The 27,445-nt window shown below is 37.3% G+C and overlaps 2 protein-coding genes across 3 annotated transcripts in view; both read right to left on the bottom strand.

Annotated features, from left to right (window-relative positions):
- b4galnt4b (beta-1,4-N-acetyl-galactosaminyl transferase 4b) overlaps positions 1-5,934 on the bottom strand; it is a 101,812-nt gene extending 95,878 nt beyond the window's left edge. The window contains exons 1-2 of the mRNA XM_053616540.1: positions 5,183-5,934; positions 2,979-3,192 (exon numbers count right to left, since the gene is read on the bottom strand). Coding sequence (XP_053472515.1) covers positions 2,979-3,117 — 139 coding nt within the window. The 5' untranslated portion in view covers positions 3,118-3,192; positions 5,183-5,934. The remainder of the gene's footprint in view (positions 1-2,978; positions 3,193-5,182) is intronic.
- A 1,351-nt stretch (positions 5,935-7,285) lies between these two features.
- si:ch211-288d18.1 (USP6 N-terminal-like protein) overlaps positions 7,286-27,445 on the bottom strand; it is a 42,457-nt gene continuing 22,297 nt past the window's right edge. For both annotated transcript variants that reach the window (XM_053616539.1, XM_053616538.1), the window contains 12 exons: positions 26,050-26,135; positions 24,878-24,917; positions 23,497-23,577; positions 23,194-23,301; positions 20,846-20,955; positions 17,413-17,461; positions 17,082-17,202; positions 16,810-16,904; positions 16,607-16,672; positions 14,690-14,789; positions 14,389-14,541; positions 7,286-12,878 (listed from right to left, as the gene is read on the bottom strand). In XM_053616539.1, the coding sequence (XP_053472514.1) occupies positions 12,088-12,878; positions 14,389-14,541; positions 14,690-14,789; positions 16,607-16,672; positions 16,810-16,904; positions 17,082-17,202; positions 17,413-17,461; positions 20,846-20,955; positions 23,194-23,301; positions 23,497-23,577; positions 24,878-24,917; positions 26,050-26,135 (1,800 nt within the window). In that variant the 3' untranslated portion in view covers positions 7,286-12,087. The remainder of the gene's footprint in view (positions 12,879-14,388; positions 14,542-14,689; positions 14,790-16,606; positions 16,673-16,809; positions 16,905-17,081; positions 17,203-17,412; positions 17,462-20,845; positions 20,956-23,193; positions 23,302-23,496; positions 23,578-24,877; positions 24,918-26,049; positions 26,136-27,445) is intronic.

Here is a 27,445-nt window from a genome sequence, read left to right on the forward strand (position 1 = left end):
TAGTATAATCTTATTCTCTTATCACTTGAAACGCGTCTCTCTTGAGATAACGGTGGCTGCCGTCCAAACTTCTCATTTGCATGAGCATTAGCCAGGGCGGTGAACAGGCCGTATTATGTGAGCCGACCTAAATTCCATTAACCTGTGGGTTAAAAGATTCCTCGCTCTTCCTGCTTTGTCCTGTCAACTTTACACAGCTACACGTTGAAATAACAATCACGGAGAACCGGAAGAAAAAGCATTGAGCTTTGTTGCATAATTAGAAATTCAGAGGTCCATTCGTTACTCAACTATAATGGCCATATAACAACTAATCCTTCTCATATGTAAACGCAAACATCACGAGGATTAAAGATAATGCTAAATATAGACTAGATTTTCAAATGATCGAATTTTGCTTTTCTCATGAAGCATATTGGAAAATGCTTGATAATTACTGCAGTTAAAACTGCAGTTATACCATATAAGCACAAAACTCTATGTGTGGTAGCGACATGGATTCTCTGGCACAGATGGATAATCCTTCACTTTGACAAAAATACAAGAGGCTTTTCGCTTTTCTCTGCTTTTCCCTGAAAGGCACCCATGATCAAACCTCCGCATTTTCAGTAATAAACCCAAGATCAGGAGCATTTAATGATCAGTGGTTTCTGTGCATTGCAACTGGGTTTCTCCTTTGTATATTTATGCATTAAATACTGTTACAGTACAAACACATACACTAAAGTAGGCAGATTTCACATTTTTTACAGCAGCACATATTGAAAAATGGCAATTTATAACCAGCTAAAAGAGAACATAATCTGAATTGGACAGCTTCACGAAAGGACATGCTATAACATTATATACATAACGTACCTGCCATGATCAAAAACATCTGCTGGAATAATGGTTTGGTTCACAGTGTTGTTAGAATATTGCTGACATTGACATCTGCTGTTTTTACACTCTTAAAAATAAAGGTGCCAGAACAGGTTCTTTGTAGTGATGGCACTGCAGAACCATTTTTGGTTTCCTAATGAACCTCTTTATTTAACTATTTTTGTTGGTGCCACAAAACAAACAAACAAGAAAACAAAAAACTAAAAAAAATTGACCATAAATATTAGCATGGAAGGATCCTTGTGGTGGAAAGATTATTCACTTTATTGTATAAACTATATATATATATATATATATATATATATATATATATATATATATATATATATTCTCCCTAAAAAAACTATTGGTTGGGTACATGAGCACACACAAACATATATACTGTACAGTCGTTGGCCAATTTATTAGGAACACTATACTAAGACTGGGTAGGACCCCTTTGCTCTAAGAACAGCCTCAATTCATCATTCCGCACGGTGTTAGAAACATTCCTTTAAGACTGGTATCAAATAATTGCTGCAGATTTGTCAGCTGCAACTCATGCTGCGAATCTCCCACATCCCAAAGGCGCTCTTTGGATTCAGATCTGGTTACTGGGGAAGCCACTGTATTACACTGAACGTATTATCATGTTCATAGAACCATTTTGAGACAACTTGTGCTTTGTGACATAGTGCATTTTCATGCTGGAAGTGGCCATTAGAAGATAAAATGGTGGCCATAAAGGGATGCACATGGTCAGCAACAATACTCAGATAGGCTGTGGCATTCAAACAATGCTAGACTGGAGTGCCAAGAAAACACCAACACCAGTGCCATTCTCAACACTGTTACACAACCACCAGCAACTTGAACTGTTGACACAAGGCAGATCGGGCCCATGGATTCCTGCTGTCGGTGCCAAACTCAGACACCCCCACCTGCATGTTGCAGCAGAAAATGAGACTCATCAAACCAGTTCAGCTTTGGTAAGTTTGTACCCACTGCAGCCTCAGATTCCTGTTCTTAGTTAACAGGAGTGGAACCTTGGTGCTGTGGCCCATCCGTCTTAAGTTTTGCAACGTGTTGTGCATTCTGAGATGCTTTTCTGCTCACTACGGTTATGAAGGTACTGTACATTTGAGGTACTGTAACTTTCCTGTCAGCTCAAACCAGTCTGGTCATCCTTCTCCAACCTCTTTCATCAACAAGTCATTTCCACCCACAGAACTGCCACACAATTTTTATTTTTTTTTTGTTTGTTTTTCGCACCATTCTGTATAAACTCTAAAGATTATTGTGTGTGAAAATCCCAGGAGCTCAGCAGCTTCTGAAATATTCAAACCAGACCATCTGGCACCAATAGCCATGCCACTGTGAAAGTCACTAAAATGACATTTTCCCCCATTCTGATGTTTTGATGTTTTCTGCCATTCTGATGTGCAAAATGATGCTCTTGACAAGTATCTGCATGATTGTATGTATTATGCTGCTGTCAAATGATTGGCTGATGGGATAACTGCATGTACGAGCAGGTGTACTGGTGTTCTTAATAAAATTAAGAACGTGTACAAAAACACCTATGTATACATTTTGCCAGATGAAGCCAGAATAAAAGTAGCAATGAGAGCACAATCATAACGGAAATATGAGTTATGTATAAATTTTGCCCAATGAATAATTTCAGTTCAGTTCAGGAATATTTTTCTGGTCTGGTTCTTTATTCTTATCTCCATTTTCAAAGATCTAATATTCCAGAGGACAAATTGAGTTAGCAAATATTTTAAGTGCTTAAATCAGACAAAGATAGTAATTAAACTGAGTTGCAGCTTCATTTAGATTACTTTAGGCAGCTCTGATGTTCAGTGCCGTCATCCTCATTAACCTGCTCTCCAGATCAATATCAGGCTTGTAAGAAACGCCACATCGATTGGTGGTACAGATTCTCACAAACTCACAAACAACTTAACATGAAACTGGGGTTTTCAATGCCTTTAATTGTTAATTCTAAGAAATCAATGTGAGGGAATAAGGTTAGCCTCATGGTTACTTTTTATTTATTTATTTATTTATCAGCTACTTGAGTTTGAGATTAATTTGACTCAATTGGATCTTACCTTTGCCATAGCTGGAGTGGAGTTTGATGGCCCTGCCCTGGATGACATGCAGGTAGGTGAAGCCAATGGCAAACGTGAGCAGCACGAGGAGCAGGAGGAGCTTGAACTGCTTGCGTATTTTCTTCAGAGGGAAGCGCATCCTCCTCACAGTAGCATGTCAAGCTCAATGGAGAATTCAGGAGGGGATTGACGACTGCTTTTTACTGCTCTGGTACTGGAAGTGTTTAAGGAAAATTTATGTAGACTCACACTTACAGTGTGTATTTATCAAACAGACTGTAACACTGAAATCAGCACTTTAACAAGAAGCAAGAATTAAGTCAATGCTTCAGGTGTTAATTTAATTCTGTAACTGTCAGTTAAAAACTACGAGTTTATTCAACATGTGGGTGTTATTCAGTATAATAAATGGTAATCCAATTCTGCAATCGTTCTTTTAACACCCAATGTTTACTCAACAATGTAAGAGAATGCTATGTATGCATTAATTAGTAATTGGTAGTTCAATACTGAAAGAGTAACTGCAAGAGTAAATTGAATATTTCACAGAAAAAAAGCCTAATACTATAGATCAGGGTTTCCCAACGAGGGGTTCACGAACATCTAAGGGTTTGTGGTGGCTTTGCAATGGGTTTGTGAGACTTCAATGGAAATGTCAATGTTGAAAAAAGTAAAAAAAAGTGATAGAAGTTGATTGAACTCATGTGTTCTAAGCATGTGAGAGTTAAACATAAATTGTAGCATTAGCTAGCTAAGTTCTATTTAATATTTGGTCTCACAGTATGTGCAAGGACAGTGACAAGGCCAAGCCCTTTCCCAAGGGTGTGATATGTTTAAAGTGCCTGTCTAATCAAAGTATAAAGGCAGCTTTCTTTAAAAGACATTAGGGACCAAAATATGAAAACCTGGCCATAAAACCAAACAAGGAAAGGTTGAATAGATTAAAAAAGCAACAAAAGTGGTCCATCCATCCATTTTCCATACGGCTTATCCTGTATAGAGTCACGGAGAGCCTGGAGCCTATCCCAGGGAACTTGGGGCATCCTGGACTGGGTCCCAAACCATTGCAGGGCACAATCTCACACACTTTCACACACTATGGACAATTTGGAAATGCCAATCAGCCTACACTGCATGTCTTTGGATGGGGAATAAACCGGAGTACCCGGAGGAAATCCCCAAAGCACAAAGAGAACAAGCTCCATGCGTAGAGTGGAGGCAGGATTCAAACCCCAAACCCCGGAGGCGTGAAGCAAATGTGCTAACCACTAAGCCACCATGCCCCCCACAACAAAAGTAGTAAATGAGTAAAATAAAACTTTTTCAATAAGCAAAAAATTCACTTAACATTAACCTGCATTTGCCTTGCACCTCCAGGGTTGGGGGTTTGAATCTCGCCTCCGCTCTGTGTGTGAAGAGTTTGCATGTTCTCCCCATGCTTCAAGGGTTTCCTCCGGGTATTCCAGTTTCCTCCCCCAGTCCAAAGACATGCGCTGTAGGCTGACTGACATTTCCAAATTGTCCGTAGTGTGTCTGATTGTGCCCTGCAATGGGTTGGCACCCCCTCCAGGGTGTTCCCCGCCCAAGTCCCCTGGGATAGGTTCCAGTCTCCCTGCGACCCAGGGTATGATAAGCAGTACAGAAAATGGAGGGATGGATGGATGGATGGATAAACCTGCTTCACATCTTCGGTGGCAAATAATTTAGGTTGAAAGGTTTCAGCTGACAATAAAGTTTGGGAACTCCTGCTATAGATGGAAATAATGTAAGAATGAAATGAATACTAGAGAACTCGCTTCTTTTATATTACAATATTTGAAAAGTTAATTCAACATCCTCTGTGTAAAATGGACATTGTAAAATTAATTAAACTCTACAGGTATTAATGCAGCACTGCAGGTGTTCATTCGCTAACACAACTTTTGCTGTGTGGAAAAAAAATGCAATAGTCAGCAGGTGCTTGTACTGCATATCTAATGTAATCAAAGTACCGATTTAATATAGGCTAACAATTTTCTGAGAGGCATCTGATGAGAATTATACCGATTCCTTTTCTCTCATTACAATACGCAGCACTTTCATTACATTTCCTCATGTCTTAACCCACTGAGAACTCCTACACTTAATCCCTGCAGAGAAATCAGTATTTCAATCAGATACACTTCACATCACACATTTAGTTCATTTCCACAATAAAGACTTACCATTGATGAATGTCTGGATGTGATGTTTTCATGTTGCTTGAGCCAGAGTCAGTGTTGAAGGTGCTGATGCTGTGATGGAGGCAAATTGTTGATGGAGATGAAAGCATAGTCACCTGCTACAGATGGCAGATGTATCTTTCGATGTTCAGCTCCAGGTTCTTGTGCTGTGAAATGCAGATTGTGAGTAAATATGACACGGGACCAGCACACTGCAAACTTTGCATGGTCAGTGTGTAAAGTTCAGCTCTGAAGATCAAGTCCAAACAGATTTGGGCAGAAGAAGAAAAAAAGATCTGTTCAATTGCTTATTGTCCTAATCCTGCCTCTCTGACATGCTCGCTTTGAAATGCATCCACATGCATTAACTTCTGAACTGGTTTGGTATTTGTCTCATGCTATCCTATCACGGATCCGATCAGGTCTCGTACTAACGGAACCTGGAACTCTCTCCGTTCGTGGTGTCCCGTACGCGTGAACCTCTCTCTCTCTCTCTCTCCCTCTCTCTCCGCACCGAACCGCTCTTTGTTCTCTTTAATCTCCAAATCACACGTAGCGCAAAATTCCAACGTAATCCACGTAAAAAGCCTATGTGCGCGCGGTGATGGAGAAACGAGCCAGCATCATCGCAAGCACTCTGAAACGCTCGCGCTGCTTTTGCGCGCGCCACCTCCAGATCCACCATAGACACAGACACACTCGCGCGCACACGCAGCTAGGCCAATGCACATGAGCGCGCGCGCGCGCGTGCACACACAAGCACTCACACATAGCCTACTGTCATTTGCCCTGCTTAATACAGTGCTTCAGTTAAGGGCAAAAATTGACACGCCCTTTAATCATCATCATCATCATCATCATCATAAAATATTCTTAACACTGGAGTATATTTTTCGTTCCTCTCCAAAAAACCATAGGGGATGCAATCTTTCGAACATAATTATATATTACCCTACTATTATTATTATTGTTGTTGTTGTTTTGTTGTTGTTGGTAATAATAATAATAATAATAATAATAATAATATTATATACAGTACTGTGCACATTGTGTATACACTGTGCAAAGAAATGCTGTAAAGCAAAACTGCCTTCATAAATGATGAAATTAAACGTTTCTGCATAAAAAATACTATAAAGAGCTGTAAACAGTAATAAACTAAATAAATTCAATATTTGCTGTGACAGTCCTTTGTTTAAAAAAAACCCCATCAGTAGTCTCGGGTACAATTTGTACAGTGTTACAAGGAAATTGGGCGGGAAGTTTCACTGAGCATCTTGGAGAATCTTCTTCTGTACACTTTGTCGCACTTGCTTCTTTTTTTTTTGTTTGTTTGCATGCAAAAACCCAACAGTGTTCCTTATGTTTCTTTTTTTGTTTTGTTTTGTTTTTTTGTTTTTTGTTTTTTTTTTTTGTCTGGAACGTGGTCTATTATATAATATGCTGCTTTCTTTACTGACATACAAACATTTTTCTGTAACAATATTTTTTTTGTTGTTGGAAAAGTAATGTTTGGAAATCTAAAATGTTTTTGTACCGACTCAATAATGCAAAAGTCATGAAATAAACACTATAACAAAACTTTTGCACAGTACAGCATGTATACACTTAAAATAGAGGTATGTTTACATCCATAAACCACAGGGGAGCAAACTCATCTCATTTCAGTAACTACTTTATCCTGGTTAGGTCTTAAAGCAGAAATGAACTTTGAATGGGATGCCAGTCTATGACAAACGTTTGCCCATAATTGAATATGAATCTAATTTGACAATTATTAAAGGTAGATTAATAATGCAGTCTTCAACTTTATCATCTACTTACAATTAATTCCTGAATATGAAACAAACCTATATTTATTTGTACAGTAACAAGTATTTCTGTGACATTAATTTATGCATTTAGTAGTTCAGATCATTTTTCTCCATTTTCCTTGTTTACATGCAATCAGAAACACCAACTTTACCTCCAAATTTGTAACTGTACACACACTCTGGCACCACATAAAGTAGTTATGTCAAATTTTCATTCTCCTGATCCAATTATTCTTGTAGGCTTGCAATAAGAACAATATGATCTGAATATGAATATGAATATGACGAGTGTGTTTAAATTAAGAAGGCAGTCTCTCCTAAAAAGCATGAGATTATGCCCTCAGGCAACAAACCGTTAGAAAGATGATTATAGCGGTTTTATGGAGTACACCAGCAGCCCAATTGTGAGAAGAAGTAGCTATGATTCAGACAGAACAATAAAGAGCACATGGAGAAGCAGGTGGAAACTCTTCACAGTCCATCAGGTCTGATCTCAGATGTGCTGTTTAGCTCATAAGGGTCCTAATCACTGTTATGATAAGTTGGTCCTTTGTGTTTATTTTAGAGGTCTGAGTCAATAGAGACATCTGCCTGATGTGTACTAGAATGGCATGTCTCTGTTTGTAGCTTTACCAGTGGAGTTGGAATTTAATAACTGGTGTTATGTAGTGTATCCTGACCAGTCCATTTAGATGAAAATATTTCAGATCAGTGTGTTGTACAGAGACACAGGTACTCTCAGTTAAGATGGATGACAATGCGCCTCTACTTCTCATTGCATCTTTACAGTGATGCATGACTTTTACTATCTGGCAAAAGCTGGAATAAATCACACAACCGCTCATGTCACTGTCAATGTCCTCGGGAGACTAGAGACAGGATCAGGTCTACAGCTCTGTTTCCTAGCTTGAGGAATTGACTCAACTGCTGAAGCACCTGCATCATCCACCTCATGAGGACAGCTATTGTTTTTGGAGTGCACAGCCTAAAACACAGCAGAATGAATAATTCAGGCAATATGTGCATCTGTTCCTGTATGGATGGAGCTGCTTCATGCTAGATCAGTTCGTGACTGTATAATGCATGAAATAATTTAGAGATGCTGCATTGTCTTGGGGAGATTTAATCCTTGCTATAGCGTGCACAGATCAGAAACTGTACCTTTGGCACCATCTACTGGTCATTTTAAATACTGCCGGTCTGCTCTGATTCATGTCGGACCATATTGATCATCCGTGTGTGTGGAGGCTAAATCCTAAATGTTCTTTCTGTAGTGAATAGTCATCAAGTATCACACTGAACATATAATTATACTGTTATATAAAAATTACCTAGTTAGTTCTATACTATTGGTAAATTTTTATTTACTGCATTTATTTGTGCTTTGTACTGTAACAATGCAGTCAACAGACAGGCAGATAGATAAGACAGATAGACAGACAGACACAGTAATATACCATAGATAGATAGACAGTGCTGTGAAAAAGTATTTGCCTGATTTCTTCTGTTTTGTGTGTATCTCATACTAAATAGTTTCATAAATTAAAACAAAATCTAAAATAAAACAAAGGCAACCTGAGTAAACACAAAAACACAGTTTTTAAATGATGTTGTTATTTATTGAAGCAAAAAAGTTATCCAATACCAACTGGGCCTGTGTGAAAATGTATTTGCCCCCATAGTTACTAATTCCCCAAGTCTATGAAACTGCATTCATAATGGGGTTCAGCTGGACTAGACTCAACCAGGCCTGATTACTGCAAACCCTGTTCAATCAAATCAACACTTAAATAGAACTTTTTCAACAGCATGAAGTTGGTTAAAAGGTCTTACCAGTAACACACTATGCCAAAGTTGAAAGAATTTCCAGAAATGATGATGAAGAAGAAGGTGATCAAAATACATCAGTCTGGGAAGGGTTACAAAGCTATTTCAAAAGCTCTCCGACTCCAAAGGACCACAGTGAGAGCCGTTATCTCCAAATGGAGAAACTAAGCACAGTATTGAACCTTCCTAGAAGACCTTCCAAAATTCCTCCAAGAGCACAGCAACTACTCATCCAGCAAGTCACAAAAGAGCCAAGGACAACATCAAAGCACCTAGAGGCCTCTCTTGTATCAATAAAGATCACTCTTCATGTCTCTACTTTCAGAAACACACTGGGCAAAAATCCTAAAGGTGAATGTCTGGTCTTCAGTCCGTAAGTTGAAACTCAAGCGTAGCTGGATTATACAGCAAGACAATGATCCAAAGCATAGTCATAGTCCTGGAAGTAACTGAAAGACTGATCTCCAGTTATCTGAAGCGTTTGTTTGCACTTATTGCTGCTAAAGGTGGCACAACCAGATTTTAAGTTTAAGGGGACCTTTTTTTGTTTTAATAAACAATAAATAAATAAAAACTACATTGTGTGTTTTCTAAGGCTGCTCAGGTGTTTACAAAGGTTGACTTGTTTTATGTTATATTTCGCTTGAAGATCTAAAACTATTTAGTATGAGATATACATGAGATTAAAAAACAGAAGAAATCATACTTTTTAAAAAAAAAAAAAAAACACAGACAAACAAAGAGACAGATATATAGATAGACAGAGACATAGATAACAAAGCCCCCTACATCAATAGCAGTCTCCCTACTGAAGACAGACAGACAGATAGGCAGACAGATAGACAGATAGGCAAAAGAGATGTCATTAAAAATACATATAAAAAGCAACACAGCTGAATAAAATGTCTATTTCTGCCAATGAAAGCTTCAACACCATTGTAAATTAAGCATCCTTACAACGTACAGAGTAAATAAAACCAAAGTGTTTTGGTTGGAGCTCTCAAAACTCATTACAAAGGAATGTACAGAAAAATACAGGTATCTCAAAAACATGCACAAGAAGAAAAAAGCAAAAAATGAGTGCATTCTGAGCAAAAAAAAAAAAAATGAAAAGAAAGAGATGTTACACAACCGACAATCATTTGTCTAAGAGCTAATATTGTGAACTGTGACTTCAGTGCATACTGAGTTACTGAGCTGAACATACAGTGAATCTGTGGAGCAGGAATACATCAGTGCTGCTCAGTGGGGCTATGGGCTATATACTACATTACTGTAGTGGTTAAAATATAGTTATTGACAAATAATGTTGGCACCATCAATTCACAGAAATTAATTTAGGCTAGAAAAATCACCTGCAGTATGAACTACATGTTATGTGAAATATAGTAATAAGAAATACCATACTGATTATAAAGATTATTATAAAAATGTAATACAACACTAATGTTTCAAGATGAGTAGATGTACAAAATAAAAGCATGTATGTGACGCAGCCGAGCATGTGGTATTAATACATGTGCTATTAAAGCACATGGTATTGGTATGAATCAGTAAAAGTAGAATAATCAGAGAACCACTATTTTTTATACAAAAATTACAAACAATTTAACATTTACAACTGTCCAGAAGATTTCCCATTGCACTGATGGTCAGTTTGAAAACAATGATTTGCTTTGTGAAATAATCTTATATGTCCATTTTATTAAGACAATCTTGATTATTTACATAATAAATCATTCAGTCATTCATAGGAAGTTCTATACGGTGTATTGCTATCTCGCTGAGAACTGCACACAAGTCTGCAGATTTTACTTTTGACTTTGTTGCTAAATTAAGTAATGCCTTTTAAGAGTACATGAAAAATAGTCTACATAATGGTAAGTCTTTCTTACAGGCAAAAGCACTAAATTCCCCTCAGAGTACTAGGATGAAGCTGCTTACAAAATGTAATACTTGGCAAGAAAAATTTGCATTATGCCACAAATGACTGCAGCTGCATACTAATTTGCATGAACCAACAAAAGTGAACCATTCATCCTAAAGGCCTAAAGCATTCTGCACAGCATTCAGTTAATGTTGCACAAAAAAAGTATATCACTGATAAAACAGAACCAATATTTAATAATATGAAAAAAACCCAACGATTTTTTTTTAATTGTGAATTTAACACAGTACCTGTATTAATATAATTTACACTATACAAATATCTAAAGCCTACAGATACAAAAGCCTAAAAGCATTAAAATACAATACTTCAAAAAGCTCGTTACCTTCATTTACAAAATGTTCAATCTAAACCAAGTGCCTTACAGTACATTAACACTTAAGACTTTAGTGGCACAGAAAATCCTTCTGGCACAAAATGTTTTTAATTCTTCCCTTAACATGGCTAGTGCAGTATTCATGAAAACTGTTTTATTAAATATATCAAAATACATTTCCTGACCTTTTCAGGAAAACTGATAGATCTGTGTGTGTGTGTGTGTGTGTGTGTGTGTGTGTGTGTGTGTGTGTGCTTTATTACATAATGTTGTCACATGGAAAATGGCATATTATGGTTGGTAAAGAAATATTTGCTTCCATCTTGCCCCACAAATTATAATTTATAGAGACACAACTAAAATAAACTAAAAAAAAAAAAAGTTGAGGGTAAATACCTACTTTACACAACTGTCACATATTTTTAAAAGAAATGCGGTTTAGATAATATTGTAAGTCATAAATATAAACAAATTTTTTCCAGCTTAGTTTTGTGTAATTAAGCAATGATTAATGCTTGAAAGCATGGAGAGATAAATAAATTACAATTTACGTAAAAGTAACAAAAAGATGAATAATAATAATAATAATAAAGTTTCTTTTAGTTTCTGTGCAATGGATCCTGGATTTGTGGCTTTTTTCTGCCAATAATTTTTAGTTCACCAATTGTTCTATTGGAACTAGGCAAAAAAATACATTAATGAAATTTGTGGCCCATGTGTAACAGTGAGCCAGCTCACTATTTAAATTCTTTTCTTGGTTTAAGCAACATTTGAGTGACCTTTTAAAGATTGAAGATTTTTCTTAAATTAATTTTCCCTACATTTTTCCAATTATTACTTGGTGCATGAAAACTGAACATTGCGTGATTTTACGAAGCATCTCTACCCAGGCACAGTACAATGTATTATACTGCCCATGTGATGCAGTAATGTAGTCCTACAGTAATTGTAGGATTCTAAAAATTCTAAATGCCTTACAAAAGTCAAAGAATCAACAGCTGGCTTAAAAAGTCTCTGATTTGGGCAGACTGGGAAGATCATGGCGCTCAAACAGCGGGTCTGAGTGAACAGTCATCAGTTTCCTTCTAGCTGTGGATAATGAAACTTCTCGGTGTGGGGAAGATGACTGCTGTGCAGAGTCTGTGTGGGGAATTTTAATAAAAGCACAGTTCTGAGTTAATACCATAGACTTCTCTGACACAAATCTTTTCTCTTCTCTTGTTTCCACCATTTCTCTATCTGCAAGCTTCTCATATTGGGAATCTTGCACTGAGGCTGTAGATAATGTCAACTGGCACTTGCTTGGGTGCATTACAAATAAACCGTCCTCCACTGTCACCTGCAAAGTTCCTTGCAAAATGTCCTGAGGTGCATCTAAATGTGCTGATTCTGTTGAAGTTCCACAAGTATTCATGGCCAGGTGGGAAGGAAGTGAAGAGTTATTCGTTCCAGCATTTTTAGGAGGCTCATACGGTGGTGGTTGCTCTTCAGGACCTTCCATCACTCCATCTGGGCCAAAAACAATCTCAGTATGCACTAGCACCGGGTCAGGGGAGGGAAATGGAGATTCGCTGTCTATTTCCCTATCCTGATAGGGCCACTTATATTCTGGAGAGCCCTGATCAGGAACAATCGATTCCTGGAGTGAGATCTGAAGCGAAGCTGGAGGTTGTTTGGCTAGCTGGCTCTTGTCTGGTGTTTCCTGATCCAGGTTCGGGTTGTGGGGTCTTATAGGGGTCAGCAGTACAGGCCGCTCCACACCAAGTGGCTTCCGTGGCAGCTCATCTGGCTTAGCTAGAAATGGTATCAACACAGTCAGCAAAATACATACAACTGATATATAGAAGGTCATTTAACCACTATGGGAAATATTCAAAATATGTGACTTAAGTCCAAACGTTATGTTAATATTTACACAGGGAAAAATCCATAGATATTGTTATACTACAATCACATATGAATGAGAAGATGGCAAGCATCTAAATAAACCTCTAAGAGGAGTCTAGGATATTGTCAATATATACTGTATGGACATTCCTCTTAGAATTGATCATATTAATCACTGTAAATTTGGTTTAATTTAACAATATGGCTTCCACCCTAATTATAAAACAACTACTAAAACAGCACTTGATCCAGCACATCATATTATTTTGCTTTAAAAAAAATATATATGCTCTGACAGTTACTCATGTGCACAACAATGTAGCCACGAGAAATTAAACAAAATCGCGATTTTGCGATCACAGAAATGAATAAATGCAAAATCAAGAAAGCGCCGCAATATTCTGAAGAGCTTGCAATTTTTCCAAATTCCCACAGATTTCTGCAGATTTGGGCCAAGACGCATCACGTCGTGTGTCGTTATCACAACGCGCATTCACCCAAAACCCTCTTCGATTTACAAGCTGAACATGATTACAGCTAAACGGTCCCATTTACCAACAAGGTGAAGGTCCCATTTACCATCAGTGTGAAAGACAATTGCATGCAATTGCGATTTTGCCAATTCAAGTAGTTTTCCACAAAAAAGCACAAATTTTGAAAAAATCTGCAGCAAAATCAAACATTTTTGGCTACAACAATCACAATTTTGCTATTTTTAGTTGTTGAATTAATAAAATAATGCCAGTGTATTTTTTTAATTTAATGCACATTCTCCTGTAAAAATAAAAATAAAATAAAAAATAAATAAAAGAAAAGTGCCCATGGTTTGAAGGACAATCTGGCCAAGTGCTCATTTTGATGTTAATTAATAATTTTAGCCATAAAAAAATTAAATAAAAAAATCAGCCCTTCGATGTCCTCTGTATGAAATGAAATTGTGGACTTTATTGGGACAATGCTATTAATTAAATAATAGTGTCACATTTATGTACATAAAATTCACCTCAAATGGCATTCATAGCTTTCCGAGTGCATTTTTCAGCCAAAAAAATAAATTTCAGCATGACATGTTGTGGTTACATCATACTATATGCTTGTTGGTATTGGACATAATACTGCTCCTCACTTGGGCTGATATCATGCAAGAAAGCTGGACCAAGGTCAGAATGGCATGTAACGGAGTCATGCCACTGTTTTAGGCAAACCGCAATCTGCATACATAATTCTTGGCAGCTGCTGAATAGTGATTAAATGTGTAGTTTCATCTGAGGTCTGAATACAAATGTCCACAATTTTGCTATTAAATTCTCACTATGCACTCTGAATACAGCCCTACGTCCTGTTTGGATCATTATGGAGCTCTTATAACATAACACACTACAAATATACAACTTGTTGAATGCATGTAGAATATAACCTGGAGAAGGAAGGTCCAGCTTCATTTTGCGCAATTCTGTCATGGAGACCTGAAGCTGCTCAATGACTAGATCATCACTGAGATCAAAGGATTCAGCAATCTTCTCCTGTAGGAATTCTCTCAGCTCCTCCAGTGACATCTTCAACAAACGCTCTGTAAAGGAGAAGCTTCACTTCACATAAAGACACTGAAGCTACACTTTCTGACAGTCTACAGCTTTACTGCACCATATAAATTGCTTTGGAGCTTCACTGTTCTGGAATAATATTCACACTGAATGGCAGGAGAGACATTAGCTTACTCTTATGCAGTTTAAGGATGGTGTAGGCCATGGCTGTGAGGATCTTCTCTCCCTCAAGGATAAAGATGTCCCACAGGCGTAAGGTCAGGGTGAACGGGGTCTGGGAGGAGGCATGAATTCAAGTGTAAGTTTGCACATTCTAGAAAAACTCTTGTGGCCTCCGAGTACTATGGCTAGAGGGTGCTGTTGAGTAGATGAGAAGTACTGCATTACATATATAGTGATCTCTATCTTGACAGAAGGATCTGTGTCTTGACAAGGTAGTCATTTTAGTTTCTGGAGTAAATCAGGGAAAATTTCACAGCCGAACACTTGCCTTCAGAAAATGTGTATGGATTTTTAGTTCATTTTTATTTAATCGATTCATCAAGTATGTTGAATTTAACCTGTACAAGGATTAATTGTAATAATAATCACTCCCACCAGGATATATTCATGCAAAATCAAGCAAACTACACAATATTCTGAGAAGTTTGCAATTTTTCAAAATCACCACAGATTTTTTAGGAGAAGTAATGCGTCATGTAACATCATCACAATGCGCTTTCAGTCAAAGCCATCCTTCATTCACGTACATCAAACATGAGCACAGATAAAAGGTCTCATTTACCAACAAACATCATTCTGAAAGATTGTGCAAAACAATTTTGTGCAATTTTGCCAATTCAATGCAATTTCTCTACTGCAAATTTTGTAAAAAGCCACAACAAAATCAAGCATTTTTTGGCCGCAACAAAATCAGAAACCCTGTGCGGACTAAATAATCTCAATCCATTGCCAAATTTTGGTTGGAAACAAAATTTCTAATCTTGAAGTGTTGAAACAAAAGTGTCTGCTTGCACCCAGGTGAAAATATCATTGGCTCTTTGTACATTTGAGGTCAACCAGGCTACCAAAATGTCAATACATCCTCATGTAGGAATATTAGCTAAGCTAGCACAGCACTGTGCTAATGTTGTCAGTCAATGTAGCTAGTTCAGCTAATGTAAACTAGACAGCAATAATTATTCATATTGAGTAAAAATTTCACTAACAGGCTAGTTAACAATAAATTTTGTATTATTAAGTATATTAAGATGCCAGTCCATCTTCAATCACACTTAAGGGAAATTTAGCATAGCGGCATGTGTTATAGCCATATTCGTTATTTTTTATGCAAAATTGAAATTTTGGGGTTTTTGGTATGACAATGAGCAATTATAATTTATTATTTTGGATTATATTATGTTTTGTTGTATTCAAAGGTGTTTGCTCTGATGTCATAGGTCACGTGTAATAGAAAAAGGTATATGTGACGTAGGTTAACCTTCTGAGGGGGCTGACGGAAATGGAGAGCTGGGAAACACAGCTTTTTTGACCACGCTCTTGCACGCCAAATCACAACAAGCAGTTTTTCGTTAAGTTTAATGTTAAGGTTTAATTATCAGCAACTCTTCATTCATCTTTTTGTTTCTGTCAAGACAAATAAAAATTTCATATCAACGGTATGCGAGGAGTGTGCGTTAATCCAGCCAGGCTTTCACGTTTCTCCGGCATGGAACAAATGGTCGACACAGCATGTTTTTTTTTTTGTATTTTTTTAAAGTGGGAGGAAACTGGACAACCCAGAGGAAGCCCATGCAGACACAGGGAGAAAAGGTAACGCTCCACATAGACCCCTGAGCTTAGAATCGAACCAGGGACCCTGAAGATGTGAGGTGGCAGTGCTGCCCACTGCATCATTGTGCCGCGAGTTCAATAAATAAGATCTATGCTTATACACAGAAGCATCAGCTGTTTAGGATTCTTCTTATCTGCTGGAAATAAATAGCAGTCATTTGCTGTAGCACATGTTTATGTTGAAACATATGTCCAGTGTCTGTTGTAACATGCAGGAATGTCCATGTGTGTGTGGGGCTGCACGTGGTGCACACTCACCCGGTCAATAAAACACTGCAGGAACCATTTAGTGCTGTAAATGCCGCTGGACATCTGCTCCTTGTCCTGGTGAGTGAGAAGGAAAACACGGGAGAGGCCACATAAACATGAGATATAATTCTAATAATTAAGTCAAAAGACATAAGAATTAATAATATCCTTCATACATGTTAATGTGGGGGAAAAGCAATAGTTTCTACTACCAGATGCTTCTTCAGTTTAGGGAGGAGTTTGTACAGAATCTGATCATGGTGGTTCTGGAATCTCTGCAGTTTGGGAAATCCAGGGATAAAGAAGCCTATTGGGGGGAAAAAAAACCCCAGATAAATCTTGATTGAAACTGAATCTCCAAATCAATACTAAATAATTCTGTGAAATCAGCATTCTGAACCACCAAATGTCCTCAAACACTAAATACTGAAATGAATATGGTGCTTGGTATTTAGGAAACATCTAAGCAATGAGAAGGGCTCACCATGCATGGCGTGTTTTTGATTGGTCAGGAGCTGGGACATGGCCCAGAATGCATCTTCCTCATTCATATACATCAGCAGAATGGCAGCTATCTGACTCATACCCTGGCAGTAGCTCACATCCTGTAGACACACACACACACACACACACACACACACACACAGAGAACTGGCATGAGAATGAAATCTGTATGCTAGCATATGCTGCAATGCTCTTTCTATTAGTTCTGAGTTTGTGCGCACTCTTCCTCTCACCATTGCCTGCCTCTATTACATCCATTACACACGCATAGACATCTTCAGTAATGCAATTACTTTCAGCTGTGCACTCACCGTGTTGTATACGGAGTAAGCAGTGAGCACGTGGAACAGAGACTTCTGCCTGTATAGAAACAGTAAGCACAAGCAAATCAGTTCATTCAGCAGTATCAGAGCCAATTCCGTCTCCATTAATGACACAGAAATCCCCTTATACACTCAAAAAACCCACACTGCTGTACTCCAAATCCTCGACAGATTCTATTACATAGCCCCGTGTTTAAAAAGTGCTCTGCAATTCAGAAAGCCAAATTCTTGAGGTGGAGTGTGATTCCTTTTAGCTAAAATCATAGCTGCAACCTTCCTTATATGTTGGGGCATTAATGACAGTTTGCATGTGAAAGACTTTCCATTGAACTCTAGAGGCCTGCGATCTATAAAGCCTCCTGTGACGTCAATGTGTTTCTTGCACACTTGGGAAACAAGCGGTCGGTCCGAATGTGAATATTTTTTTTTCTTTAGAAAAACTCTACAATGTCATGTCAAAAACAAATGTGTTTCCAGGCGAGGTCAAACGTGGCCTATTTTCTTTTCTAGAAAAGATGTAAAACTGTCTAAATTAATCACCAGAATTTCTGTCATAGAGAGAAATCAGAAAATGAACTAACACTTCAATCCGAAAAAATTATAATTACACACACACACATAAACAAGTACAAAAAACATATTTTATATCGTAATCAGACCAACAGCTTAGTACACAGAAGCTCGCTTCAGGTAAGTCAACCCTGTTATGCAGGTAATCTATTAATACACACACACACACACACACACTTTCACACTCTCTAAGAGGGCAGTGTGTTCCAGGTTATAGTCAGGTACCAGTATTAATGTCATTACCAAAAGTGTGCCACAATTTCTTTTTTTGGGGACACAAAAGGGCACTCATAAGCTTCTATGTACTGTGTATGTGCTCCACAGTAAAGCCGAGTTGACAGCTATCTCTCACGGAAAAGTATGGAGAGTAAGTGGTAAGTGCAAAATGAATGAATAAACCAAAAGTGCAACAGCAACTCAGAAATAAATCAACATTTACTTCAAACAAAAAGCGGAGGACATTGCTGAACATCAAATGCTCATTGCTTTGCACAGCATTAATATGAGTATGTGGACGTATTATTCAGAAGAATTACTCCTCACTATCTCACTTTAACATTGTAACTTCATATGACGTCTTTTCACTCGACTAATCTAGATAACAGACTGAAAGAGAGCAATTCTTTTTCTTTTTGATAATCAAATGTTATGTCCAATCAGCAATGAGCTTGTGAGCAACAAGGACATACCGTTTCCGTTTGAGTTAATGTTGGTGTGATTTCTAATTTGCTGGGGTTTTTTTAAATTTTTTTTAAAGTTTGTAAAAATTTTCTGCATTTATGGGCCACTGTCATATCACAGCAAACCAGTGACTACATTTCCCATCCTGCACGGCAACCTATAAACATGGCCGCCTGCAATTCCTGCAATTCCCAGAACACTCAGATTCACTCTAATCACGCAAACCTGCATCCTATTCACAGCTCTCACAACCACGCTATATAAGAGACCTTTTGAACACTATGACTTCGCAAAGTATTACGCTCAGTTGCCAAGTCTCTGTCGTATTTCCAAGCCTTATCTCGTGCTTTTCTTTTCTGGTTGTCGACTTTGTGTACCCTGTTGACCTTGATCCTCTGCTCTGCCTTGTTTAGCCTGTCTGCCTGATCGTTTGACCCTAGCCTGTCTTGGACTTTGTTTTCTGCCTGATCCTTTGTACTCCTTAATGTTTGCTTAAACTGCCATACCTGCACTTGCTTCTGTCCTGCGCCTACATTACGTGACAGCCACCATACGAAAGCCCTGGTGATGTTGTCTATACTACTAAAAAGATATTCAAATGTGTCTTCATAATGTCTTTTGGTACTCATTTAACTTAAAGCATTAGTGTTGCAACCTATGTAGAACATCCTTCATCTTCATTAAATACTATATCCTGCTCAGCATCCTGGTGGCTCTATTATGGGAACCCTAGTTAGGATGCCAATTCATCACAAGGCACCAAAACTGCACACAGACAGAAACTGGAGCTCAGGATCGAACATGGGAACCTGGAGCTGTGAGGTGGCAACACAACCAGCTGCGAACCTGTGAAAATGAATTAGCATTAAAAGATGTTCCTGTATGAACATCTCTTTTTTGGTTTGTGGAACAAGATGCCTTTTAATCAGTAACTGCCATGTGAAGTCATCAGTATGTGTCTTCTTGGTCAAAATCCTTGATTCTTAAAATCTGAGTGACATCTGAAGCTTTACTTTAGTCATCATTTGCCAGGATACTGGATGCCAGCAGCTGGATATGTTCATATTAACCTGCTGCACATACATATAATAGTAACATTTTACATAAAGAGTGAGTCCATGCTGGATTTCTGTAGATTTGAAAAATGTACTTTAGGAGGCTTATCCACAAGGGTGTGTGTGTGTGTGTGTGTGTGTGTGTGTGAAAGCAGAACATAGTGTATAGTGAGTGTAGAGGGGTGGGCGAGAGAGATAACATTTGATATTAGAAACTGTGCCTGAGCAAATCCCCAGTAAGTCATTATTGCCATTACACATTTCACACCTGCGCTTTAATTGTGATGTGTCTGGGATTTCCTCTCTAATTGTTCATTAGGTCATAACGCGACAGCTATTTAACTTAAGTCCTAGTGCAGCTGTTTAAATAGCTGGAAACAGAAAAGCTAAATCCCAAATGGCTATCTATAGTGCACTACATAGCCAGAATTAATTAGTAAATTTAGCTGCTGTAATATTAATCATGTACACAGCAATAATAAAGCTGCACCCCACACATCACTTTATAGAAACAACGTGCTCATAAAACTGAGAAGAATTGACCACGTCTGACATGTCAGAGGGGATGAATAAAGTCTCTATCGATCTTATCACTCAGCACAACAGTGTGTCCAGAGCTGTGCTGTCCCAATTTCCCATGAACCTGTGTTGGATCAATGAGAGAAGTTACAAAGCAAAGATTTTAAGCGAAGAGTTAAGTGTGTACCATGTGTCATACTCATGTATGCAGTATCAGATGCAGTACTCATGTATGCAGTATGTCATACCGTATGAAATACTCAAGTACACTAAGCTAGAAAGTCAGTCATTTCAACAAAATCAAGTCTGTGTCTCAAATTTGGGGATCTTAAACGAGTGCACCCTTGAGGATTCGAGGACTAGTGCATCATAAAGTCCGCACTTTGTTTCCATCATCAGAGTGCAGACTTGAAAGAGCACCATAAAGCTACTGGGAACAGAGCCTTGACTAACAAAAAAAATGGGTGTTGTGTGTTTCTTTAAATGACTCATTAAGCTCTTTTACTACATCTGAACATTTACACATATTCCTATGAACTTGATGTTTCCTGTTAGACTGTGACTCATTTTAGTATATTCATGCATGATGGACTCACTTTACTCCGAATCGATCCATGAACATGATGTGGTTTCGGAAGGTCCTGTTCACATCAAGATCAATCTGTTTAATTTCTGTGGAGTAGATCTTGGCTTGTTCGATCATTCTCTGTGGGAAAAAAGAACCAGTTTTATTTCATTACAAAACAAAACAAAGCTTTGTAACATATCCATTATGTATTAAACGAACATTATTTATATATTTATTTACGTTATTTGCTTCTTCTCAACGTCTGGAAAATGATTATGACAATTATTTCATGGCTAAGGTTTAGCGTCTACACAAATGGATTGTTGCATATTTATATGGAGTGTTACATAGCTAATGCGTACCATTTGTGTAAATGTGACGTGCATGAACAGGTATAGCTAATATACTGTAGCTTTAAACATAAGTTGCTAGGTGACCACTGCTGCATATTAGCCACATTTTAATAGCTAGTATTTTTTACATTAATTGTACCAAATTACTGCTACATTTGCAGCAGTTTCCTGGCTTTATTATGGTCTCGGAAACATGTTTTGTTTCATCCCTTTCTTTGCTGTGTCTGTCCACCGTCTGTCTGTTTTTAGATCATACACAAAACCTCCTGAAACAGCCATGCTCCCCAAAAGATCACTGTATTGTTGCTCTAAGCAAACAACTGCAGTTTTTACAGGAATATTCAGAGTTGTTGACTTAAGTTCAAAAGATACATCAATATTTACAAGTCCTTTGTTTTTAGACTCGTCTTACACAAGTGCTTTCTGGGTGGCTTATTCAGATTATTACAATTTCTGGGTGGTTTATGCAGATAACCAGGAAGTGCTGTTTACACTTTACACTTTTAAAAAAATCATTATTATTATTATTATTATTATTATTATTATTATTATTATTACAATTTGATTAATTTAATTTAAATATTTAGGCAAAACTAAAAGGACAAAAAATTAATCACTATCTGAGATAAGTTAACATTTATTTTTTTGTCATTTAGACAAGTTTATACATTCATGAACCAAAACAGGCCTACACAGTAAAAAAGGCAGTAGGCTTCTCTAATAGTATATTTACATATTTACATTTATGTTTATTTCCGTTGTAATTTCAGACATTTTGCGATTGCACCTTATTTTCTAAATTTTATGTTTTTATTTTTTATGAGAAAGAATTAAGAATTCAAGAGAAAGAATTCAAAAGATACTTCACCCAAAACATGTTTGGATCTAATTTTTGTATGTATTTTGAGTTAGTAAATCCACCTTTTACAACTGTAATTCCTTTCTAGAAGACATAACTTGTACATGCTTACTAGGTGGAAAAAAACCCCCTGTAACTTATAGTCTGAAAATGCAGTAATTGGAATTGGAATCTCAAACATTTTGTGTTATTTTTGACTTATGATACTTTCCACAATTGCACACTGTTGCCATACGGCAACAATTTACCAAGTACCCCTTATAAAAAAAAAAAATTCTAATGTTTTTGTATATTTTTGTATTACTTGGATTAATTCAAGTAAGAAAAATCCATTAAAAAAAAACATTTTTAAGTAACTGTAATAATTTAAACCAGAAAAAATCCAGGGATAGAAAAACGGGAAATATTATTATTATATGGGCTGTCAAATCTAATACGATGTATCATAAAAGTAAGGGCCAATAAAAATACAGTATATTGCGATTATATTAAGGCTTATTGTCATGATAAGGATGTTATCATGTTGATTGACTGCAAGCCTGTAAAATAGCTCTTGGTACAGCGTTAACATCCCCACAGTTTAATCGATAAGCTGACCAAGCAGTCATTTGTTATTGTTACAGATCACCTTAAGTAGGTAGAGCTCCAGAATGATATCAAAATTTGGTCTGCATTTATTATCTGCTATTAAGCTGCCGTGTTCTGCAATCTCTTTCATGCGCTTCTTCATACGATTAATTAATTCTTAATGACATCTAATTTATATTGTCCTTGAATATAATTCCAGTATGTGTGCATGTATATTGTTAAAAAAGTGTTTCAGGGTGAAATACTGTGGTTAAAACTGTCAGACAGTGGTGCTGTACTTGATACTATTTCCCGCTTGAGGCAATATCAACAATAATAATTGAATTAAATTGAAGGAGTGGATCTTGCATAAATGAGATGCAGCTTAGTTTTCAGCAAACTCCGCCCAGAGCACAGAACTCCTGCCAACTGTAAGTCTGTAGTACTTGAGTCAAAAGGAACGTCTGAATAGCAATTTGTTCAACATAACACTCTTCACTACACACACGCAATTCTTAATACAGCCCTTAGACAGCATCAGCCTGCCAGGTGCTGCTGCCTCATAGTGTACAATCATCCATCTGCTTCTGTGTGTACCTCATATTTCCCTTCATTCTCCTTCTTAACTTTCTCCACATCCAGTAGTAGGCTCCAGACCTGACCTCGCAGCTGAAGTGGAATCCCCTTGTACACCCTCTTCATCAACTACAGCAGAAGAGTATAGAAGATCATGGAAGAGTCATGTAGACCCCTCATGGAGATAAAGGCTCATCTTCATAAAAATGTGCTTAGTGTGTGCAACAGACTGACAGAGCTGCAGTAGACCATGGTCTGTAACATGTGCAGTATTGTCCATTATCTTTATTCTCAGCTATAATTAAAAAGGTAGCTGGACCTCACCCGCTCACTGTTTTTGTACTTCTCCCATTTTTTGACCATCTTCAACCATTTCTGTACGCGTTCAATCTCCAGCTGCTTTTTCTACGAGGGTAAGAATGCAGGATGTAAATAAGCAACAGTAGCAATACACCAAAGCTACAAGAAGCTACATAAACACAATTTATAAGTATCTAATTACAGCTGTGATATCTTGCATGCGCTATGAAATAAATTGTGCGTGCTAAAGTGGGCATGCTGCAGATGACTCCCAAGAAATAACTGCATGAAAGATGTTAAGTGCAAAGTAGGGGGTAGAAACAATATGGAAATTGAGGTTTATGTATGTTCTATTTGTTTTTTCCTAGCCACAGCCAGCTCAAATCGCTAAGAATATCTAGGAACAGTAAAACTGAAACTAACTAACTGAAACATGAAACTAAAACATGACATAACTGCAGGTCCAGTTTAATGATGATTAAATGAGGTGTCAAAAAATACAAAAGGTGCTTATGAATGCCCACTTTTTCACTGGCACTATATAAAAGTTGTTGTGATTAGAATTAAATATATGGTGAATATCTAGCATGAAACCAACTTTGCTGCAGAAATATTTCATTATCTTATTGAGAATCTTATATGCACACTCTTAATAAGCTTTCTCATTGTTAAAACTTAGTGAATAGGGTAATATTTTTTTCTGCCATTATAATACCTGCCTTTCGGTTGTACTAATTTGCACATGTTCCTCAGGGGACTTTCATTCAGACTTAATAAATCATATTGCATGTGCTAAATTAATATATTTACATTGGCTATGACCCCCAAAGTGCATATTAATTAAAGCAAACATGCAAAATGGACAACATGCTGTATGCTACTTTTTAGTGGGTGTTATCACACACAAACCTTTTGTAAATCAGATGGTAAATGTACTACTCCAAAATTATACACCAGCAGGGATATTTTTAGCTTAATAGGAATGATTGTTTTTATTAATTATTGCAATATGGTTATTATTTTTCTGTAAATCACTCATTCAACAAATATTTAGTTTTACTTCATGCTTCATCTTCCTCCATGATTTATACCTATTTTAAACCTTCAAAACATTGGGTCTTAGTTTAACAACAATCACAGATCAGGGAAGTAACATCAGCTCCCAGCATGCATGGAATGTATCACATGGTAGCATAACTCCAGACCAAGCAGCTGTTTCTGCCATCATACTGACACACACACACACACACACACACACACGTCTAAAGATGTCACGGACCGCCTGGCCTCGGCTGCACACGTGGGGTTATTATGATTCATGATGGTTCTGAGCTGTTGTGCAGTACATAATTACATTTGGAAAACAGGTTTTCATCAGAGCTGTTTTAATTTGCCTCTTTCTTACCTTCTCTTCAAGAAGAGTTGGAGTGGGAAGCTCTTCCTCACTGAAAGAAAAAAAAAATCAAAATAACGACTAAAGTAACGCACATTAATGTGTTGCACCATAATGATATCAAGTTCTACTTATTTATCTGTCTATACAAAATTCAATTTGAAGTATGTTCAATTTAGAGTAATGGTTATTATGTATATATCTTATATATACATAATAATAATTACATCTTATACCACAGCACTGTTGAGTTCTTAAAGCTGATGGATCAGAAGCTGTTGATTAATTTTCTATAACATTAGCTCTGACAGTATTGCAGCACTAATTCATATCACACATTTATAATTATGCACTCGTTTTAATATGTTATCATTTCTATAATAACAGCTCATTCGCAGGGACTTGCACGGCAAACACCACATAAACTTAGCCTAATAATAAACACATTTTTTTAAATGTGTTGTTTCCTGTATTTATCAAAGAATAGTTTTAATTGTTGATAAAGTGAAGCCTTCTATTAGAAGGCAATTATTGAGTAACAGTGTAATAGTCAGTAAGCGTTCCACCACAGGTAAGTCTTCAGAGAATTTTGCACTTTCCAGTTTCTCAGTAACATGATAAGCTGCAATTGTAATCATTGGTAAATGTCCGTGGTATAAGAGGAATAAAAGCTTTCAGACCATGCTGTTACTGGAAAATAATCAATCAATTTGGGTGGTAATAGTAATTCCGCTTTGTGTCAGAACACATCACAGCACCCCGTCATTGATTATTTTCATATTCCAACATGCTCGTAAGTGTTTTAATCCTTACATATCATTTTACTCATATTTCTAATAAAAATTGTTACAGGAAATTTAGGATATTTAGGGAAAAATATAGTTTAATGCCCAAGACTGTCATTCACAATAATGGTCTGTATTAATTCATTAATTAATATCAAAATTTTAAAAAATTCATTTAAGCTGAGTTAAGCTGTGACCTTTTCATCTATTTTTTTTGTTATTAATTATTATTATTTAACGTTTTTCTTTATTTATTTTTGTTAAAATGCAACACAAAGCACAAAAAATAACATTTAAGATGGTCTAGATTAGACAGAACACTGTGCTGTGAGAAATTTTATGGGTCACCTGAGAGCCGTTTCAATAAAAATGTGTTTTAGTGATGACTAGGTGACTTACTGCAGGAAGCCAAATCGATCCGTGACCTTGTAAATGCTGTAGTCGGCATCCTCCCAAGGGTCGATCTCAACACCCTCCTCCCTGCCCTGAAACACACATGTTCAACTCATAATGGTGTCAAAGGCCAAGAAACACTGGAATGCTGATAGTGTTAGTTATACTGTATCATGTAATACCACAGCCAACTAAAACACTATAAAAATTCATACTATACCATATCACACCATAGCAACAATATGTCATGTAAGCCTGTGGGTGTGTGAGGGACTAGAAATAAAGATACACTTTTTAATCTGAGCATTTAGTCTCAGTACAGGGCACCTGCTTAATGTAGAAGCTATTCATCAGGTGATAACTGAACCTGTCACGAGCTGCCTCAGGTGAGTTAGAACAGGACAAACACATGCAAGGGATTGACACGGCATTGGCATTGCCCTGTAGTGTTTATATGTATTCCTGGATTAATACTGTGAGAGACAAAGATGTGGTAATTTGTCTTATCAAAGCAAACAGTGAGGTTCTGAAAGTAAACACAGAGAATTCAGTGGGTTATAAGATTGTTAAACAATGGCATAATCACTCTAGTAGAAGCCATAAGTCAGTCTGATTTCAGCTTTTTTTATTTTTCTCCCTAATTTAGTCTTTGCCAATTGCCACCTACCAGCTAGCTCTCCACATCATATGACAGCTATCAACTGGGGAAGGAGAAGGCTATCACATGCTACCTCTGTTACCTTTTCAAATTGCTGCTCAAGCTGTGTCACAGGGTGGCATAACACATACTCGGAGGAAAGCACTATCTACTATCACTATCTATCCTGTTCTGCATGCATGAGCTCACAGATGCCCATGTCCATGCCCATAGCTAGTGTCGTGGTGATTGATAGGGTTGAGAAAGAGAGTATGTCATCTCTCCAACCTGAGAGCATGGCCAGTTTTGCTCTCTCGGACTTCCGGCAATGGATGGCTGTGGGATCGGTGGGATTTGCACTTGCAGTCCCAGGACAACAGAGCAAACTGTTTTCTATTGTCCCACTTGGAAACCTTTAGCTTTATGTTTGTATAAAAATAGCATTTAATTGTTGAAGTTTCATTTCATTATCCACAATCCCATCCTAAAACCCACCAAATTAAAGGCTGGTAACTGTAACCATGGAAATATTTGGCATGTGAACCACACAATGTCTTGCATCGTGGGATTGGGCCACGACTTTTGCTGAAAAGATCACTTTGGGAACATGGCACATAATATCTCTGATATCAGCTAGGAATACTATGAGGTATAATTTTCTAGGCGATGTCTAACAGTGTTGGAAAAAAGCAGCTAAAAATGGAAGGAAAGCAATTCAATAGCATCATTCACAGTCTTGTACCCTTGCCTTTTCAAATCGCTTTT

This window comes from Ictalurus furcatus, chromosome 27, assembly GCF_023375685.1.
Source record: "Ictalurus furcatus strain D&B chromosome 27, Billie_1.0, whole genome shotgun sequence".
Lineage (NCBI taxonomy): Eukaryota > Metazoa > Chordata > Actinopteri > Siluriformes > Ictaluridae > Ictalurus > Ictalurus furcatus.